The sequence below is a fragment of the Magnolia sinica genome, chromosome 2, assembly GCF_029962835.1.
Source record: "Magnolia sinica isolate HGM2019 chromosome 2, MsV1, whole genome shotgun sequence".
NCBI lineage: Eukaryota > Viridiplantae > Streptophyta > Magnoliopsida > Magnoliales > Magnoliaceae > Magnolia > Magnolia sinica.
Genome location: NC_080574.1, coordinates 95,717,712 through 95,740,281, shown reverse-complemented (window position 1 = coordinate 95,740,281; position 22,570 = coordinate 95,717,712). Strand labels below are relative to the sequence as shown.

The 22,570-nt window shown below is 39.4% G+C and overlaps 1 protein-coding gene across 1 annotated transcript in view; it reads right to left on the bottom strand.

Annotated features, from left to right (window-relative positions):
* The window catches only part of LOC131226416 (uncharacterized), a 39,482-nt gene extending 22,928 nt beyond the window's left edge, over positions 1-16,554 (bottom strand). Inside the window, exon 1 of the mRNA XM_058222147.1 lies at positions 16,386-16,554. Within this exon, the coding sequence (XP_058078130.1) occupies positions 16,386-16,554 (169 nt within the window). The remainder of the gene's footprint in view (positions 1-16,385) is intronic.
* Positions 16,555-22,570: the final 6,016 nt, after the last annotated feature.

The following is a 22,570-nucleotide window of genomic DNA, read 5'->3' as shown; positions in this document are numbered from 1 at the left end:
CATCTCTTCAATTGAGTTTGTATGCTTGTGAAGAGGAAGCCATAACTTCTTAGTTTCGAGTTGGATTGAGCTGATCTTATGCTTTTCCAAAAAAGTATTTGGATGACCTTCAAACCCTCGGAATAACATCTTTGGTTCTAGACCTGTATCTCAAAGCCCTGGGCTTATCTTCCTTGAGTATATGACAAGGTTCCTAGGCAACCTAGGAAATTGTACAATTCCAAAGATTCTATCCGCATTTGGTTTATCTGAACTTAGAATGAAGTAATCCTAGGGTCGTTGGAAGGTAATCTTAACAACTTTTCCAATGGATCCAACCTTTTGATTGCATTCGACTTTCTGTTTGTTAGTTTAAAGTCAGGTTTAATTCGAAGAAGGCTTTTGTGTTAACAACGTTGGCTAGCAATGGAGTAAGACAAAACTAAACTAAGTGTATCCATGAGAGATGAGGGATAAGCAAAATCGTACTATATAGAGGAGTTGTCTTGGATAGTTGTGGGCCCAGAGTTTTTCGCTCTTAACTTTATTTATAAACATGTAAGGTAGTTGCTAGAGACTTGTATTTGGAATCAATTTCCATAATCTCTTTTTAATAAATTGGCTAATTAACAGATGTGGCCCATTATGCTGGTATCTTAAGGATGGCTCCCCATGATCTTTATGCTCCCAGTCATTTATTAAAAGCATAGTCAATCGCATTTCACCATTTCTCATGTATCTTGGAGCATGTAACTGCCAACTAGTCATTTGATTGTGTACACTCTCTTAAGCCATTATGTAAACTATTGCCTCTCTTAAGCCAATCGTTTGATTGTTGTGTGGGCATGGTGTCCTTTATTGTTCGACATGTATCCTCTAGCGACGACCATCTTGCTATCCCAGGCCTTCATTCTATCAATCGTACTGGCTACATGGATATTATCTTGATCTTCCATATGGCAATGTTGCTAGGTATTGGCATTCTTGCCATAGGGTCTGACCATGTTTGGTAGGGTATAAATAATTATATTTATATATTAATATTTTCCACGGGCCAAGTTTGCAAAAATGAAATTTATTTGATTTTAAAACTAAATAAGTGTACACCATGATTGAAAATTAGGATTTGTGTGTATACATATATGGAATCAAACTTACTTGATTGAATTTGATCAGATCAACTGTCTAGGACAATCGATTTGAAATTGGGACGAGTTTCTGGTCCACTCGTGAACTTGGGATTGACATCCGGGATTTCACATAGCTGGAATTCGTTATGATCGGATGTTCCTAATCGTTCGGTGATTAGGTTTTCTGGTTCTATAATTTGGAAAGCTGTGCACCATCCATTTTCAGCGGATTCTTAATCCAACGGTTAGCATCCTCCTACTGTACAGTTACGTTTTTGTCATGTGGAAACCCAACTTGAGGAATATCTGATCGACAACCCAAATCAATCAAGGTGGGGCCGACTGCTTAGATGCTGTATTTTTATATTTAAATGGGTCGAGCGAAGTATTCAAAGGGTGACGTCTTTGGTGGGCCCCATCTTCTCCTACGCCCGCTACTCAACAAATACAAAGGTTTGGGTTTTGTTCTAACGGTTCACTTTCATGGCCGACGTTTCCTATGTCGTTTCTCGTTTGTCTAATGCTTCCAACTTATTCTAAAATTTCATTTAAGTCAATGGAACTTTGAATTCCTTCACTCTTACCGCTAAAACAACAGGACCGATATCCTATACAGCACCTGTATATGAAAACACCTAAGCCTGTGGAGCTCACCATGTTCTATATGTAAGATCTACTCTGTCCATCAGGTTCTTTTCTCGATTCTAAGGCCAGGAGGAAAAAATCATTGAGATCCATGACTCAAGTGGTCCACACTACAGGGGATAATGGGGATGGGATGCTAGACATAGGCTTGTGTGGGAGGTCACCATGGTGTGTATCTTTAGTCAAACCCATTAATCAGGTGCAACTCACAAGGTTGAAGTAAAATTACCAAAAATCGGCCTAACATATCAGATGGGCCAGGCTATGTGAACTTAGCGGTTTTAGTAGCAAATTTACATTATTGCCATTGGTATGGCCCATAAGAATTCTTTTTTGGTTGATCTTTTGTATGTACGGTTCAGATAGGAATTATTAGCTGGTGGACAGTGGATTTAAATATAAAGTAAGGTGGACTCACCAGAGCTTGGCGGCATAAAATGGGTGCTATATACGATTTAGTCCACAACAACAACGTAACATATATATAAATTTTTAATTCTAGATTGCTAGTCCTACTAGTTTCGTTACCGCTGAAGTAAATATCAGATGAAAGGAACTTCTCGAGGGATGATTGTCATGGTTTGAAATTGGCGTTATTGGTGTACTGATTTGCGTGACTGTTAGCGACTGTCGACGGTCAATTTGATCCATCCAATAGTTAAAATATTGTATATGTGCAACCTAAATGTTGGCTCAGGGTTTGTTTTTGGCCATGTGTGGTGTGTGCGGGTAGAGCTGTACACAAACTGAGTCAACTCGATTAACTCGCTTAACTTGATCCAATAAAGCTCAACTTGACTTGGCTCGAAATTGGGTACTAGCTGAGTCAAGCTAATTTTTGGGAGCTTGAAAGAATTCGAGCTGAGTTTGAGCTGGACTGCGCTCGACCTGGCTCGGCCCGGCCCTTGGCTTGAACCCGAATCGGTTAGACTCAAATCAGGTTTGACTCGTTTGACTGGGTTATAAATACTAGGTCAGTAGTCCACAACCCAAATTTCCCTCAGCCCTTTCTCCTCTCTGTCCAATACCTGTCCAAAACCCGCCACCCTTTCTCCTCTCTCTCCAGCACCTGGTCAGACCCTATAACCCACCATCCCACCCATTTCTCCCTTCCTCTCTTTGTTCGAAGCTTTGGCCAATCCATCCGATTCGGCGAGCACCAAGCCCAAGCCCTCCTCCGGTACTCTCTCTCTCTCTCTCTCTCTCTCTCTCTCTCTCTCTTTCTCTCTATTTGCCCCTACCTCTTGATCAAACCCAAACTTGACTCGAAAGCACAAACTCGAACTCAACCTGAAAGCTAGAGCTCGAACTCGGCTCGGGCTAGCCTGAGCTGCTGACTAAACCGGGCTGAGCTAGATAGTTAGGCTCGAGGACCGAGCCAATCCGAGTTCGAGCTGGGGTTGGTTGCTATTCGAGCCGAGCCAAGCTATGGTAAGCTTGACTCGGTTTGACTCGTGTACAACTCTATATGCGGGTATACCATAACCGATTGTGTGGCTTGATTCAAACCAAATAACTTTGACCTCAAGTTTCAAGATAGATAGTTACGTCGAATGCGATCATATATGATCAAGACTTGAGAAAATCGGTCACCTAGTCAACCACTCGCACAAGATTGTTATGAGACGATTAAGATACTATTAGAGGGTGGGGTTTTTCCTTTGAAGATGGTTTGCACACTGCCTTCCGTATGAAATGATTTTTGGTATACCGGTCAATTAGAAACAATCACAAAAAAAAAAAAGAAAAAAAAATATTCACAATTGATTGCGGGGCGGGACTGCAAGGAGCCTTCTTGAATTAAGAATAGTTTGTAGTAAAATGGAAATAGTCTAGCGTATGAGTGCAGACTTAGATTACAGCTAGAGATTATTATTAAATATTATTGCTACTCCTAACATAGAGCTAAAACTATGATAAGAAAAGATAATTCGATTAGATTTTTTTTTTTTTTGGTATGAGACGATTTATTCTGTTAATTTCTCCTTTTATTTATAAGTTTATCTTATTATGCAGATACTCTACATCTGTTTCCATCCTTTACTTCAACAGTTACAATAGTTGAATCGTTGCCACATTAATTTCTCAGATCCTTCTGCCTCTTTGTATTCTTCTAACCGTTACTCTTCTCTCAACCACTTTCTGTCCCTTGAGCTTCTCAGTTGTGCCCTGTCATCAGATGACGTGTACAATCTAGCTCAACACTAGTCGTACTTCCATAAAAAAGTACTCCAAGTATCTTCAACTATCTTTTTGCATGCAATATCCTTTTTGTTCAACAACACGTATCATTCCCTGATTAGCTTTTAATAGGGTACAACATTGCCTCCCACATTGCTTTGCCTTTGGGTAAAACGGTGAAAGTGACGTTCGCTCGTTATCCTATGCAATAAATGTGCTCAACCGCTCATTCTATGCGGCAACTCCTTATTGATTTTGCCTGACCGATATGAAAATTGAATGGCGATTTTACATCTGCCTTACGGATCTTATCATGACATGCAACACATAATCGTATTGTACAAAGAGTTATGATTATCCTCATTAGTGCACACGTCTTTGACCAATATATATGCTATTGCAAACTAATTTTTGCTTTTTTACATGACTCTTACTCTTCTTCTTCCTAAGCTCTTTCCGACCGAGATTGCTAGTGCCATAGTTACTTCCTCTTCATCTGGCCCTGCAACCTTCCATCAAGAAGCTCTTTCGTCTGAAATATAGGATGGTATTATATTCTCCATCCCTATCGATGTAGATAGAACATTCCTTATGCTCGACCTAGATTTCATTATGAAATCTCCCTCGGTTGACTATAATTGTTGGATGAATTATTCCCCTGCTATTTGGATAAACAACTCCTTATTCAATCTGACTCTCTTCTAAACCCTATAAATACCTTCAAGACCTCGAGATCCTGGTTGAGAGTATTAAAAGGATGGCTAGAATGGTTTGCCCATCTATCCCAACAATATGGGGATACATGGAGACAGATTGGCATGTATGAATATATCAACCTTTCACCGCATGAATATGTAGCAGACACATCTCTTCTTACTACGACTTCATCCTTCTACAACTAATCGACCAACACTTTTCATTTTGGATGTATTCTCATGAGTTCCACAATCATGGATATTTGTGCCCTCACCCACCTTCTTCCTATTGGCGACCCAATCTACCCCATCTTTGTTCTGGGTAAGTAACATTACTTCTCCCTTCTAGACAAGAGTGGTAAGACTTATTATAATTTCATGTCCTCCATTGCAAAACACATGCCATTGTTGATAATCAAGAACATACGTCATTTCTATTGATGTGAATATGCTATTATCTACTCTTCGTGAGTGTTGTGTAAATTACAAAAGAGTATGTTCATCTAGCCGAGGCACTCGCCCAGGGTCGACAGCTAGCCCTTGCCCTATTCGTACTTGGCCACCTCTAGCGCAGTATGTTCAAGGAACTGCCAAAGGTTTTTACCATAGCAGAGGGCCTTTGTGGCTCCTTTAAATGTGACTTTTTGAATATTTTATATTTGACTTTGTAAATCTTATCCCTTCTCTAAATTCTTTCACTTCTTTTAGCCATTAAAATATCTTTTTCCCTAGATCTACCCATTCTTTTGCTAAAAACATGAGTTACTTTCTCTCTCTCTCAACCTAGAAAAATCCAATCGTTCTTACTGCCCTTTTAACAATAAAGAGTTTGATCCAGCCTAGTTCATAAAAGACTATGATACAAGCAATGTCGAGATGACCAAGCTTAGAGACAAAGCTTAGGAGAGTTATCTCATCTGCAGAGATCTCTCTTATGGCGGCACCTTAGAGACATGTATGAATGCTAAAGCTAGGGTCAAGTATTACTGTCCCAATCTCGTTGTTTACCAATTTAGATGAACCCAATGCATTTCATGCCCCTTCATTCACAAAACATGTAATCAACCTCCGAACAATGCTCGATTTTAAATTTGGTTGGCACCTTCCATATCCTCCACAATAATTTTGAAGAAATATGTGCTACTTACAATGCCCCCTTCTTCTCCAGCTGTCTTGCTAGATGCGTTCTTTTTGCAACTGGTGGAAGAAGTATTTTACGAGATTAGTTACTGGGTTCACTGATCTTACCATCGCTCGAATCTTCCCTTCAACTTCCAAGACAGAGAAACCTAAGGTTGAGAAGAAGAAATCGACTTAAGACAATAAAAAACCATTAGCATCAAAATCAACCTCATCTCCAAGTCATAGAAAGACTTGGTCTCAAAGAATGTCCTCGATTGCTTTGACCGTCCCTCTAGCAATAATAAAGACAGTCTATCCAGCTTCCCCCGTAACCAAAGTACCGAAAGGTCACAACTGTTGGCCCTATTAGGTCAGGCACAACTCCTCAATCAGCCCAAGCACTAGTAGCACCACTTGTTTTTAAGAAGATTGCCGATCTTGGACTTCTTACAGGTCCTCCTCCTATAGTACCTGCAATTCCTGCTATCATGGTCGTGCCAATAAGCGTTGTTCTAGTAGCATAGACTGATCGAGCTACAAGAAAAATCATAAGCATTTCTCCTACAACTGAGGTTGTTTCTACTTTTGAAACATACTACAAAAGCAATTTTTAGCTGGGACTCTCTCTTAGATTATTCATGGGAGATGAAAGAGGCTAATAAGAGAAATGACGAAGCTCATTTCAATAAATGGAAAAAAGAAATGGAGAGGTTGAACGATCTCAACCTTCATTTCGATCGGTACTTACACCTTATCGGCCTAATCCTCCACCTTTTCCTTCCGTTGCTTGTCCCTTCGCAATAGCTATTGGTGATACCACTAAAATCCAATTAATGATTGACCAATACTCCATTGTTGCTGTTCACTCTGATTTAGGTTGATGTTTTTCCTTTTTCTTTTTAATTACTTGATTGCTTGATAATTCCTTATTTAATCTAATATATTTCATCCATGCAGGGACTAAGGAGCTCTCGGTCGCAAAAAAACACTCTACATAGCCTGAGTCAATCCCTATTGTTGTTGCAGTCTTCAAGACTCGAACTTCTATAGAAAACCTCAATGACTCAAATTTTGAAGAAACCATGAGCGATATCCCTCGGCTAGAAGACTAAACTCGAGAGAAGATGAAAATTGTACAACAAGTAGAACCTCTCCTTGTCACTGTTCATTTTGAGACCTCGACCATCGATCTTGATGAAGATGAGCCTCTTTTTGTGACCCCATAGAATTCCTACAAGGCCATGTCTTCTCACTCTACACCATCATTGGTAAGCCAACTTGCATCTCCCATGGATCAAACTGAATAAAAAGTTCTTGGTTCGTCCAACAGGGATAGAGCACTTATTTTGGAAGATGATGAAGAAGAAGAAATTCCTCAGCTAGCTACAGTTTCTCTTGGCTGAGTAACAGTTATTGAGGTTTTATCAACTAATGACACTGGTGATGTTGTTGCACCTGTCGAGATGTCAACCGCTCCCCCATTAAATGCTCAAGGAAACACTCTTTGTTGAAGGCATACTTTCCTCCCTTGTCCAAGTGTAACGCCCCGAATTTCAAGGGTTGAGCAAAGGCTCAACTCCCGAGATCCATCGCATCACTTATGCAACATAGAAAATGATGATTACATGTTGTCCGCATTAGTGCATTAAACATGAATGAGATTATACTAAATCAGCATATCATACTCCAGATATGATTAAATTTAGCAAGCAGAAGACTGTGATAAATATATAAGGTGTATAAATGGATATGAACCCCAGAGTATGATTATATCACCAGGTTAAATAATTACATGTATAATTTCAAAATTTACAAATGATATGGTGTAATGTTCAACTAGTGCAATCCCTACGACGCAACTCAAGGTCTACATAGACCCGCTAGAGAGTTACATGAAGGAGAACTCGTCGTCGTCGTAGAAGGCCGACTCCAACTCGTAGGTTGCAACATCATCTGCAACTACAACAGAGTTTGGTTGGTGTTTTAAAACACCGTCCCAGGGTGGGAGTGAGTGATCAACTTAGTGGAGCTATTAGGTAAAGGTTAAAATGTTATCAATTCAGTCAAGCAGTAATGATAAAGCAGTATAACAATCATATCCTAACTATTCTGATTAATGTAAGAATGATATGCAATAATGACGCATGCCCTCGCTTGCACTCCTTCCGCGACATCATTTCACGGTCGTGCATGCTAAACTCCCACTGTGCTTAACTCCCACGCCAAAGGCATATACAATACGGTGCATGGTTGTGTTAGCCAAGTTCTTAATTAGACCTATTCATATAGTAGATTTGGAAAGCTAAGGTACCTCTCTTTATATCATTTTCTCAAACAATGATCCATCTAGGGTCGTCAATCCTAGTTAATCACATACAATAGGCAAGTTATAGGGCAACATCACCCCTGATTTGAAAGTAGTGGATAGGTAAGTTTAGGTCACTATGAAGAGGCTCATCACCTCAACTTAGGCCGTAGTTTATACTCAAGGTCACTATGGAAAGGCTCGTCACCTTAGCATAGGCCGATAGCTTGAATACGGTGTCCCATACACCACCATATTCGGCTCACGAGTTTGTATTGCTCACTAGTTACTACGAGGTGGCTTGTCACCCCAGCATAGGCCAACAACTCGACCACGATGTCCCATACACCACCATGCTCAGCTTATGAGTCTTAGCGGATCGTGGTACCAAGGTTAAACGGACCTTGCATTGGTAAGTGGTACCTTAGATTCAAGCAGTAGCGTCCATCCATGGTAAACACACATTAGGCCAATCGGGTTACTTGACAGGCTTCATTGGTATGAGCACACGCTAACTTAATCGACATGGAGTGTATACGCACTCCTTGTGGCCTAACCACTGTCGATAATCACCGTACGACTCAGATTCATCAAACGTGTCCATGGTGGCAAAACTAATTCTGCCACTCGATCAGAAATTGTTACCGATTACCTAGACTATGCGATAGTCCCAATCATACTTAGTCACAATAGGCATTCATATGTGACAGTCAAACAACATTTAACAACCAAATCATATATAAATCTCATTCAAGCATTTTAACAAACACATAGTGCACATGTTATCACACATAGGCATTTCATACATGAATCACGTAGTCGAATGTAAATTACATGAAGGAATCTATTCATATAGCTAAGGTAGTTGAGAATCTCATCTCAACACCTTTAATAAATGCATTTCATCAAAAAATCACCCATTCAGACATTTTATCAAACACTTAGACTACACATTTCAAACATACATGTAATTAATTAATTATAGCATATATTATGTCAAATCCTTTCACAAAGGAGTTGTCACGCATACAACGATCATGTATTCTCTAATAATAATCATGGCAAGCACAAATCAAAATTCTATATTCATTCAAACATTTCAACAAACACATGGAATACATAGTTAATAAGCATAGTTCATACACATGTAATATATGGAAAACATCGTATCTAAGGGTATATGGTGGCAATCAAGTCAGTCACAAACCATTATTGACATTGAAAGCCTTGAAAACCATAACCTAAATGTTTATAGTTCGCACCTTCCATTGGTAAACTTGTATCGAAGTCAGTTCGAACACTACGCCTTTGTCTACGGCACAACGACTACCTAAATCACGGAATAGGTTAGCTATTTCGTCGATTCATCTATTTGGACTTCCAAAATGAGATTAGGGTTAGGATTCCTTACCCAAATCACAGTCAAAACAAATTGAGTAGCGTAGCCAAGAGGCGATCTAGTGCTTGTAGTCGCACGAGAGAAACACCGCCTCGATCTCCTTGACTTTCACTCTTCTCCTCACACTTTTCTCTTCTTTTCTCTCTTCTCTCTCCTAGGATTTTAGGAAATTCGTATGTAATAAGAGAGGGGTGGGTTTAGGGCTTTATATAGGCCCGAAAGTGAAGTCAATGACCCCAGGGCCATGGTATACTTAGGTTATAGCCAAAAAGCGGCTGTTTCAAGCCAACGGAGTTCATCTGGAGGTCCATTTTCTGCACACGGTCCATGAAAAGTTTCCTGACAATGGATCTATCTCAGGTTAAGATTTTGGTTTGATTGGATTTGTGTATTGACCGCGGAGGACCAGTTTCAGTTCAACGGCTATCGTCACTCGATCAGGGCCACAAATACGCTGACTTGTGTAAGGAGATTTTCCTGATCCAAGGGTGTAGTTGGGTCAGAATCTGACTGTCTGAAACCTTAAATTTGGCCTACAAGCAAACGGCCCAAATCACTTAAGTTTGAATTCATTTTCTAAGGATATTCGCGTTTTTCACACACTTCGCTCCAGGCTCAAGTTATGTGTTTTTGGATATTATCTGGACTCGATTCCCGCGATGGTTGTCAAGCCTAGTAAGGCGGTCATAACCATATAGTTTCGTGTTCATCGGACTTTCGACGTGCAGTCCAGGTCTGATACGGAGTTTCAGTGTGCTCCCGAGAGTAACTGGGTTTTGAGATTAATCCTAGGTTTTTAGGTGATGTAGAGTTAGCGATTCTCATCGAGTCAGGCTTGGCGTTGCCTGGGGCCAATTCCCATATCAATTTATTCAGTTTAGTACTGTAACGCCCCGTACCTTTCAGTACTCGGGTGTTACCAGGTAACCTAACTTAGCATAAATACAAACCCATCTTAGTCAACACCTATGTTCATTCTAATCTGAGTCCAACCGTTGGAAGCAATTAACTCCCACATGGCTATATTTTTAGGATTCCAATTCCACTCGTGGACGAGCTAACCAACTAGCTTGGGTATAGCACCCTGAATCATGAGGTCCACTATTCAACAACCACTAGGTTCTATAGAGCGACCAATCACTTGACGCACTAATCAGATAATTTAGGGATTAAATCAGGCAATTTAAAAGTCCACTTATATAGAACTTAGGACTGCTAGGACTCCTAATAAAGGATTTTAAATTAATCCAACCGTGGATTTATGATGTAAACATTGTAGTTGAGCATATAACTACAAAGATGCACGTTCGCTCAAAGGATAACTTAATCGGATGATTGGATGGAAATATACACTATATTTGTGAATTAGATTACTTGAGAATCATGTGGAATCACTCATATTAACACCTGGAGCCAATCCGACCATTAGGTTGGTGGGAATCATTAGCTGGCCATGAGATTACTAAATATGGCCACTTATGATTTAAATGATTTAATCTTTCTGACAAAAGCCCCCTAGGGGATGAGTGAGTAAATAGATGGTGCTGATTAGGATGGGACCCATGTAAATAACTTAGAGGAAGATAATAGTAATAATGATAAGAATAATAATAATGATAATGGAAAAAATGATATTAATATTAGCATATGGTTGGTATTATGTAAAAAGGGTCCTACCAATGATCCACCAGGATCTTTTGGACCATTGACGCTCTGGTTAAGGTTGATTCGACCATTGAACCTATGTAGGCGCCCTTAAAGAACGTAAATGAATTCATATGGCCCACCTAAGCCGTGGATCCACCCGATCTTTGACCAAATTCCTTTATATAGGGCCTTCCAAGATGACTAGACGGGATGGATTAGTCACAAAACATCACAGTGGGCCCCACAACCATTTTGTGTGCACCATAGGTGGTACACTTGAGGTGCACCAGACCACCAAGCCCGGTCAACACGGGTCTGACCCGCTGTTTCCATAAACAGAGAGATGCCGCTCTCCCGCTGCAACTTCATTTGAAACGGACGTCGTCCGTGTGATTTGCAAATGGCCCACCATCATGGATCCCACGAAGGATCCAAACCGTCCATCGTGTGCACGACGTGGACCTGACCAGAACCAAGTCACTCGTGTAGGTCCTTGCACACGTGCGTTGCACAACAACCAACACAAACAAGCCCCACAAAACCATTGTTTCCAAAAATGGAAACCTGCTGCTTTGTCGACTCAGCAATCTGTGTGCGTCGAGAATCCGTCGATCTCGGCCGTTCATACGAGGAAGATCCTAGCCGCCCACGTAGTTGCGTGGTTTAGGGCTTTCAAACAGCTGGTTTTAGTCGCGCCAACAGTTTGCAATACCTCCCACCAGCAGGATGTATCCGGATCGTTAAATCCTCATCCAACGGCCTAAACGAGTTGTTTTTGGTGTTAAGAGGGGAGTGAAAATAACTCCTCCTCAGCTCTTACGAAAGCCCGACGAGAAACAGCCGCATCTTTCAAACCCCGAACCCACTGAGAAAACCTTCATGGAGCTTCGATTTGAGGCATCCATAAGCTTCAAAGGAATGATTCAGACCCTCCAGCACATTCGTTTCCAAGGAACGTGCTCAGTAGTGGAATCCGCCATTAATGGCCAGTCATCTTCCTCGCCAAAACTCCATGCACGACTACCGTTTTGGCTCACTGAGTTGCCGTGATTCCAAGCCGGTTCAACCTCAGATTGGAGGTGGGTGGAAGGAGAAGAAAGAAATGGAAGCGGAGAGAGAAGTGAGCTCGACTCAAGCTGTAATGCACCACACCAGTCCGCTGGTGCCGATCCGACTCACTGCACCCACTGGCCCAAGTTCGGTCCGAGTCTAAGCCGAGTCTGGGCCGTGTTGGACCATTAGACTGGCTTAAGGAAGAGAAAGAAAAAGAGTGGAGGAGAGGGTGGTGACAGTTCCTGACTGTAACTACACTGAGGCAAATGGGGTTGAGCATAGATTCCTTGTTGATGACAAATCACGTTGTTGAATGAACTCAACATGGAACTGGTTTCATCAAGCTATGAAAGAATCATGGCTGGAAGTTCATGAAAGACCAGGAGACTTTATCTGCTAGGTGGTGTTTGATTCCTGGCAAGAACAAAGCAGGTTTCCTTTATGTATTGGATTGGCCAAATGAAATCAACGGATCTGGTGGTTTGCAATTGCCAACGTGGTCCGTGTATGTGAGATTAAGCTGCTCATCAGGAGGGGGGCTCGACTTTGTAAATCCAACTGTTTGTAAACCAGGCCAATCTAGTTATCTAGTGGGCCCTACATAGAGTTGAATGCGAGCCATTGTGCAGTTTCTTGTGGGTGTTGGTCCAGCAACCCTGCTAGGGGCCTGGTTCGAGTATTGCTGGATGTCGCAGCATGGTTGGGGAAGAAGAGAGAGGGAGCCATTCCGAGTCAACTCGACTCGGTTGAAACTCGCTGAGTCGAGTTGGGTGAGTCAGACCAGTTCCTGTTAGTCCAGTGACTTGTTGATGTAGGGGCTTGGGTGAGGAGAAAAGAAGAAAAGGGAGAGAAGGAAGAAAGGGAGATGGAGAGAGAGAGAGTAGATGGGCGGTGGTGTTGAGCCGAGTCAACTCGACTCGAACCGAGTCGACCAAGGTGAGCCCCATTTTCTTTTCAGATTGAAACCATTTCAATTATCATTGTGATTATTAGCATCATTTTAAAGATTAATAAATTTAGTTAAAATTAACCCTTGGTAAATCATCCATACTAATATTGGTTAATACATCATCCATACTAATATTGGTTAATACATATAAAAATTATCGTTATTAAAATATTAGTATTTTATTTTGTCGTTCTTAAAAGATTAATATTGAAGATAGAACATACTACATATTTTCGCCTTAACGATTGTTAGTGTCACGTTAGCTAATACTAGTACATTGTTAATAGTAATAATTGTTTTGGAATTATTAGCACTATTATTCATCGTGGGTTGATGCTAGGTAACCTAATATAATAATAGCCATCAAGACGTTGTTGTGCTAATATTAGTTATTGTAAATAAAATTGCCATTACTGATATTAGTGTAATATCCATCACTCGAAAATATTATCATTAATAGTAGATTACACCTATTTTATTTCCATCGTAATACTTAGTATTACCATGGTCACTAGTATTAGTTGTATCATTAACGTTAAACTGCAACTAACCTATTGTTACATCGAGTAAGCTACACATGTATTACAGTTCAACTCCTAGAACTAAAACCCCAGGATAAAGCCCTAATTCTATATTAAAACCCTAAAAGAAATCTAAACCTTAGGTAGTGATTAGAACTTGGACCTAATTGTACAAGTTCATGATTTATGGTAGGATATAATTCTAAGGGCGAAGCACTTAGCGACATTAGAAGGCGATTCAACGTATAAGGTGATGATTCTTCCCCTTGAGCTTTCCATCTTCTCATTAGCTTAAGTTATAGTTTTTATTAAAAAATTATAATTGATATCTCTCTCTTATAATCACATGTATTAGCTGGTGGAAATTGAATTGCTATATTGCCTGCTTAATGTTCATCCTGTATATTTGTTCATGCTTGTGAATTATTTGTGTATTGCTTATGGACTTTAAACTGGTACATTAGTGGGAAACCTCCACCTATAAATGTACACCCATACTTGGGATGTAACCCGACTGGTTGTGATTAAAATGGACCTTCGACTTAGTGGTTATTGAGTAGTGGTCTAAATGGATCATTGATGTGGGCCTACCATCCAGGGTTATTGTGTCCAAATGGTTTTTAAGGATGGTCTTTTATCGCATGGTTTTGACACTCGCCCTATGAGGCCTATTTTGATAATTGCCCTATGTGGCTTGTTTGATATCGCCCTATGTGGTTTTGTTTTGATATTTTTCCTATATGGGTTCGATGTTTTATACTGTGTAACCATACGATGGTAAGCGCCATATATTGTAACATGATTGGCCACTAGTCGACAGGTTTCCATTAAACATCCTAAGATGGTAGCCTCATGAGCCGGGGATGGTGGTAATGGGACACTATGCCCGAGCTGTTGGGCCATGTGCTCCCCGTAGTGACCTTTGAGCTTATCTAAATTGGCTGGTTGTAAATGGACTAATAATGACTTGGCTAATCATGCATGGCATACTACGACGGCTTGGATCATTATGCCCATGCGATTACGCTGCGAGTTGCGCTAATGACCAGCCGATCGATTTATGATGATGACTTGGATCACTCATGCCCATACGATTACGCTGCGTGTTGCGCTGATGACCACTCACATCTTTGGGTGACGACCCCATTGCCTGTCTGGATGTTTTTCCTGGGGCTCCGACCGTCCGGATGATTTACCCGGGTCGATGATTGCATTCATGCATCCATGCACCTAATAAGACTGCATTTACTCTGTTTTGGTTGTCTGGATGTTTTATACTATCTCTTACCTAATGCGGCGGTGTGTAATCTTGAGGGGAATTCACACTGAGTTGGCCACTCATCCATCAAATATACAACCGTACAGGTAATACAGGTGGCTTTAGTGATATGTATGTTCAGACTTGATGAGGAGCAGGGTACGATCGCCAGGGATGCATGGCTGTATTTACCTGGAGGAGCTGCGTGATCTTGCTGTTGACATTTATATGCTTTCCGTCATTCTTCATGTATTAAATTCTTGTAAATCTTGTACTTGTTAAATTTAGAGACATTAGTTTGTATAAGTCATTATGGGCAGCTTCTTGTAAATTTGAATGATAATGAAATTTTCCTTTATGTCGATTTGTCCATACTACGCTCATTTGCTTACTCTGATGAAGAAAAAAAAATGTACACTCGAATTCGACCATCCTTTAAAGTTAACACTCGGGTTTTTGGGACACGGGTCATATACTCGGGTCCTGAAAATCGGAGCGTTACAAGTACTTAATTAATTTTCATCTAATCTCCAAAGAATTCGACCATAAATGATTTCTGCCTGAGGTGGTACTCGGTTCTTTGTATGGATTTTTCTGAGACGTTACACCAAGTTCTCACTAGTAACATTTCAGTGGCCGAGTCTTCAGCACCTTCGTCCATGCTTCAACGGCTTCAAGAGAAATTACACCTTCGTCCATGCTTCAACGACTTCATCTCTTTAGGGTTTGTCGAGAAATTTGTCATTATCATCCACTGTACCAAATGTTTTCTCGCTCGGAAGAAACCTTGTCGACCAGGATGCTTATGCTCTATGAGTTCTTATACTTAGTGCAAGAGTATCAAGACATTCATGCAATGGTCGATAGGATCCGGGATGGGCACTCAGCTACAACTCTTAAGGTGAACGAAGTCATAATTGCTGGAGAACAATTATCTTCTGCATATACTAAACTGAAGGAATCAGAGATGAAGATAACCAATCTAGCTATTCAGATTGCAATGATGGAGGAACAACTGAAGGTGCTAAAGGCTCACCATGAGGAACTAGTAGTGATCAGGGCTCAATAGAAAACTAAGGTCAACACATTGGTTGTCTTTATCCGAGACAACACCTCCTCTATCGACGTGCATGGTATTAAAGACCTAAACAATCCTCGATCGACATGAAGCCAGACGAATGAAGATATCGGAGAGAATGGATGCATTTTCCTCCTTTGATTTTTGATTTTTTTTTGGTTTGTACTACAATTCCAAATTAATAAAATTGGCCAGAGTGCCCCTTTTTCTATGTCTCGACCATTTGGTTCTTAGTTTTTTTTTCCTTTCTCTTGTATACTTAAAATAATCATTAACCTGATGACATGCCATAGAAATGAAGAGCACTATTCGAGTAATGACTACCATTGTGACTGCTTGTTTCCTCTTCTAAAGAGATGTTTTGCATACCATTAATGGGCATTCGAATCGACATGATGCGTTAGAAGTGGACGCGATTAATACCTCTTGTGGCTATATAAACAGCACTTTGGATTTCCATTTTCTCCACACTTCCAGCCCTTTCTGCCCTCAAAAATTTTGAATTCCTTTTCCCTTCAACAACCATGTCTTCTATTGGGATTTCTACTCCTCTTTCTTGGGCTAGGGGCTTCTTGGAAGAAATTTTGGCCATGGACCTTGAGGGGTTTGCTCATTCTCACATCTTATTCAACATCTACCCCTTCATCCATGAATATTCAGTAGTTTCTTCTACTGATGAATCTTAAAAAAACTGCTATATGTTCTGACTCGACTTCAGAATCTCAGGAACACCTTTTTCATTGTAGAATTTGAGATTAAGAAATTCACTGACTTAGCTTAACAAAAGGAAGCCATGCACATGGAATCTTTCACCTTGTCGAGTCTCTAGGACACCGCTTGGGAGCAACATCTCCATTGGAATCAATAGCACCATTTTAACAAAATGGTGTTGCGAGCACTTCAAGTTTAGTTAAAAGAACTAGAATTGGAAATTAAAGAGACCGAGCATATCTATGCTGGAGGAAATTGCCCCAATTCTCCAGATCTTGGGGAGTTCATTCACTCCCTGATTGAGTTGTATTATGGACGGTCGAAAGAGAGCAGTGCTTGTAAGAAGGATGGAGAAGATAAAGCCGTCTCCTTTGGTCACCACATTAATATTGTTCTATGCTTTCTTGATCGCTCACTGACAAAAGGAGTATCCTGGAAGAAACAAAGACAAGAGGCCAAAGTAATGAAAGAGCGCACCCTCATCGAATTCACAGAATTGAATGCAACATATGTTGAATCCCCATGTGGCCAAGCCTCCCTTTTTTCTTTATTTTTCCTTTTTTGTATGATTGGCTAGGGCTTGATCTATGTTTTGTCTTGCTTATTGTTCACAACCCCAAGTGTAGGGTCGCAATGTAGTAATAATCTCAGTGAGACTGAGGTCGAATCTATAGGGACTAATCTTGTACGTTTTTGAAAGTAACTAGAACTAGAACTAGAACTAGAAGAAGATCTAAATTTGAATTTGGAATATAAAGGAGTAATTGTGAATAATGTAATTGAAACTTGTGAATTTAAAGGTGGGAACTAGGGTACCAAGGATCCACTTGTAGCCATTAAGATGTTACCTTACTTGATTCAAGAGATCCAACTGGAATTAAAGTCTTATCTTATCCAGTTGGAGAAAGAGATGGTTAAATCTTTAAACTTCTCATTGATCCAGCCTCAATGGAGGAGAATTGTGAAGATTTGGAAGGGATTCTGTCACCAAACCATGACCAGGAGACAATGGAAAATAACAAGATTTACCAATCCCACAATCTCAAATAAGAAAAGAAGATACTTAAATCTATTGTAGTGCCTATTGTAATTTGAGTCAAAATAAACCATTGAAAACTAAAAATATTCCTTAAAATCAACTAGAAATCAATGAAGTTCAATATAAACATGAATCAAAGCAAAGCAAACATCTCAATCATGCTACAAGCTTTACCTCTTAGCCCTAGTTAAGAGATTTAGCTAACCATAGACATGATTGAACTAAGAACTCTTGAAGAAAGCATAAAAATAACTAAGGAAGAAGAAGAAAAACTCTTGGTAGCCGCTCCCACCCTTTTGATCTACTCCTTAAAACCTTAGAAGATACCTAAGAATGTCCTAAGGACTCTTATTTATAATTGTGAAGCCCCATCTTACGTAGCTCCTTGGAATTTCTTGAAACTGTCTTGAATTTACGCACTCCGCATAAGTCCTATGTTACGTTTTGGTCGAACTGAAGTTGGGTTTGGTCGAATCGAATTAAGATTAAAAATTGCACTTTCTCACTGGACAATTCTGCACAATTTCGGTTGGATCAAAGTTGATGTTGAAAAATCTTATACAGAAAATCTGTTAAATTTAGGTTGGACCGACTCCAACCGAAGTACTTCGGTCGAACCGAAGTTGACTCAGGTCGGACCGAATTATCCTGATTTCTTGCTAGACAGTTTTTTACGATTTCGGTCGGATTGAAGTTGGCTCAGGTCGGATCGAAATGTCCTGTTTTCTGCTGTGGATTCTGCATTCTTTCTTCATCCTTTGTACTTGGCTTCCTTGGATCTTTGGCATGTGAATTATTCACTCTTGGTCTCTTAAGATCTATCGTTTGCCTTGGTGATTCTTGTGCATTAAATCCATGCTTTTAGCATTCTTTTCAATCCAAGCTCTCAGATTCACCTTGCAATACAAACATGTATAGAATATACCATTAAGCCTGATCATGTTCATAAAACCAAGCTATAAATAGGGAAAAATATGTAATATTTAACACTCAACACTTATCGATGTTTTTTTTTTTCTTTTTATCTGTCTCAAGCTTGACAACTTGACCATTTTTGGTCAGTTTTCTTTAGTAAAAATTATGGAAAAAACTAGTACTCGGCCTGATCTTGCACCATCTCCCACATGTGAAAATGGTAGCCATTTTAAAACTAACCGTTGATAGGATTCTTTGCAATATTTTCTTGCATATTACGAAGAATGTACACCTTAAAGAACTTTCTCGTCCGTAAATGGTCCCTCCCAAGTGGGTAACCATTTTTTCATAAGGCATTTTCTTTTACTCCCAAAGGCAACACAACTTTTCAGACTTTATCTCCATCTCCAAAAGCTTTGCCTTTTACCCTTTTGTTATATGCACGTGCGAATTTAGCCTTGTTAGCTATCAAGGAATCTAAAGCTTTTAATTGCATTTCATCTAGTCCTAACTTGATCAACATTACTTCTGTGAACTCGGTCGAAGTTAAGGCACTTTGGTACGTAACTCTTAATGATGACATAGTAACCTTTAAAGGTAATATTGCATCATGGCCATAAGTTAGTGTAAAAGGACTCATTCCAGTACTAGTTCGAGGTGAATTCCTATAATCTCAAAGGGCTTCAGACAGTTTGGTATGTCATTCTCGAGGATTGATGTCGATCAACTTTCTTAAAATATTTATAATAACCTTATTACTAGTCTCGGCCTGGCCGTTAGCCTGTGTGTAGTAAGGTATTGAATGCAACAACCTAGTTTTGTATTCTTCAACCATGACTTTTACTTTTTTAGACAAGAATGCTACACCTTAGTCCAATGTAATCGATTCAGGAATTCCAAACTGATGAATAATATATGTTTTAATAAATTCAATTATTTCATTGTGGTTAGTTCCCCTCGTGGGTTTCGTTTCTACCCACTTAGTGAGTTGGTAGCCACAATGATGAAACTATCCATTTTTAAAAAAAAGGTGGGTGAATTTGTCCTATTATATTAATGGCCCATTCTTAAAACGGCTAGGGTTTCATAATAGGATGTAACTCGGTCGCAAGTACGTGTTATATTGGCTGATGGTTTTTATATGCTTCACATCCCTTGGAGTATTGGACACAATTAGTTGTCATCTTTGGCCAAAAATATCCATAGCACTGCAATGTGAGCATCATTTTTCTTCCAGCTTGGTGTGCTCCATATATTCCTTCATGTACTTCGCCTATAGCTAACATTCTCTCTTTATTGCCTAGCCATCATAATAATACACCATCGACCCCTTTCCAATATAATTCACTGTTGACCATGAAATAATTTAAGACTGATCTTTTAATATCCCGACTAGTCTTAGCTCGAGGACATTGAAGATAATTAATGATTGGAATCCTCCAGTCATCCTCATCTATCTCAGCCCGATGGATCTCCAAAGTTAGTTTTCTTAGAAAGGCCGAAGGCAAGGACCTTTTATTATAACACCTTAAACTTTTCAATACCCGAGTATTAAAAGTTCTTGAGTGTTACCATGAAATTTAATTTAGTATATACATATATATGTCAACAATTTAACCTATCCTAACCTTACATCTATTCTTTAACCCGAATTTGACAATTGAGAATAATCTTCATTCATAAAACAAGTCACCTGACCATTGATTTTTAGGACAAGATCATCATATATCTAACTATTCTCACTTGTTTATTATAACCAACCGTACAATCAACTATTCACCATTAGGTAAAGATATCTGACCATCTACTTTGAGTTTGGACTACCCGATCATGGTAAACTAACTACTTGATCTCTACATCCGCTCGTACACTTATAAAATCGAGATGCTGATCTGTTCATCTTATTCACCACCTATGAATATGCTTAACCCACCATCAGAACTACAATTTGAGGAACTTACACATGTGAACAAGTCACTTGAATCTAATGGTACACATGTTCTACCTCTTGATCACTCCAAAAACCTATTTATATTCATCTGTTTACAAAACTAACCATACAACCACCCACATACATGATCAGAATACTAACCATCAAGTTTGCATATTTTTAATATATCATTTGACCATCCATCATATTTGGATCCATCAAATGGGCCGCCAAAAATCAGAATGAATTGCTCAGTTCAAAGATCGTAAGGTATATGCCACAACTATTGGCTGACTTCTTTATTAGATATATGAAAGCGTTGTTTTAGACCTCAGGGCAGTATAGCCCATTAAAAAGGCATCTTGGTCATCTGTAAACGATCAAGTCCCAAAATGGAGCGATGGAAAGAGAATGAAAAATAAAGAATGGTTGTCAAATTTTAATGTATTTAGATGGTTTAGTCTGATGTTACAGACGATGGAACTTGGAAATAAAAGATGACAAAATCGTAAATACTTAATGCCATTAACCTATACCCTTGAATTTTAGATCACATAGTTTTCATGATCCATTTCATTTAAAATTTTATACCATGCCTACTTATCATAAATTAACTATGCACGTCAAATTTTAGCCCTTAGATCATTGTAAAAGTGGCCCAATTAACAAATCAGTCCCTTAATAATTAATTTTGATGTCCATCGAGTGAGAAAAGCTCGTGATTAGTTGTAGTAGGATATTTCCTTCCATATGAACGACTTGGATTGGTCATCATATGGACCCAGTGTAAAATATGAGGACCCCACCTTGGTAGGCTTTTCCTTAGGTGTGAAGTAAGCCGTTTTAGGCTTACCAACTCTTCTTAAATCTATAGCTTTCGATTGACCTATATTACACTGTCGATCGCAACTTAAATTTGGACCACACTATGACTTTGTATAATATGATATCATACAAAATTTAGACCTTGATCTGTGATCCTATATCATTGAATGATAACCGCTTTGACTTCAATTCCTTCCTTTTGGTGCAAAAGGTAAAATTTCTTCTAAGGCTTTTCCACCATTGATCAACCACTAACTTTTGTCCAACTGTTTGTCTATCCTGACTACACATTTCTCTCAAAATTAGGCCCTGATAATTAAGTGTGGACCGTTAATTGAGATCAAGTTTGTTTTGACACCCGTTAGGAGAATTTTTAAGATAGGCCAGTCTAGATTTTGGATCACTAAGAAAATCATAAACCCCGGCTCCATTCGACAACCCCGACGCACTGAATGAATTATATTTAAAGAAAGATTGTCAAAAAAGGTCAAATTGGAGAAACTTAATTAAAGTAAGATGTGAAACACACCCCCTCACACCCACCCACTCCTTTATAAAGAGGGTGTGCATCCCTTTACACTCACACACTACCTCCCAATGTCCAAGGAGGAGAGAGAGAAAGAGAAAGAGAAAGAGAAGCCTAAATGCCTACCATCCTCTTCCTTCTCTACATGTGTGGTATCTCCCTCTTACTTAAGTAATGTCGTGATTCATGTAAAAGCTTTCCTACATCAAGATCTATCTAAGGTTTAGATCTAAGGCTAAGGTGAGGGATTCATTTAAGCTTACACTAATTTGAGTTCATATGATTTATCTTATTTTTGCATACTTCCATATTACTATAATTTTTCATGCAATTGATTGATGGATCGTTATGAATTATTTATCATTTTGGTAATTATGGTTAAGATATGATTTTAATTATGCGTGATTTTTATAAATTTATGTGGGGTGATGGATACAAGCCTTGCCCTTTGTCAATTTTGAGAGCGACACGTGTTTCCATTCTATATTGAGTTGGCCTTTTGCTTGTCTCCCTATATTTTTGTTGAGTTAGTCTATTTTTTACTCTTCTCTCTTATTGAGTTAGCTTATTACTACTCTTCTCCTTTATTAGGTCAACCTTGTGCTACCTTCCTTTAAGGCTTGGGCATGTGTCTTAGAATTTCAAAACTCTCATGGTTCGAC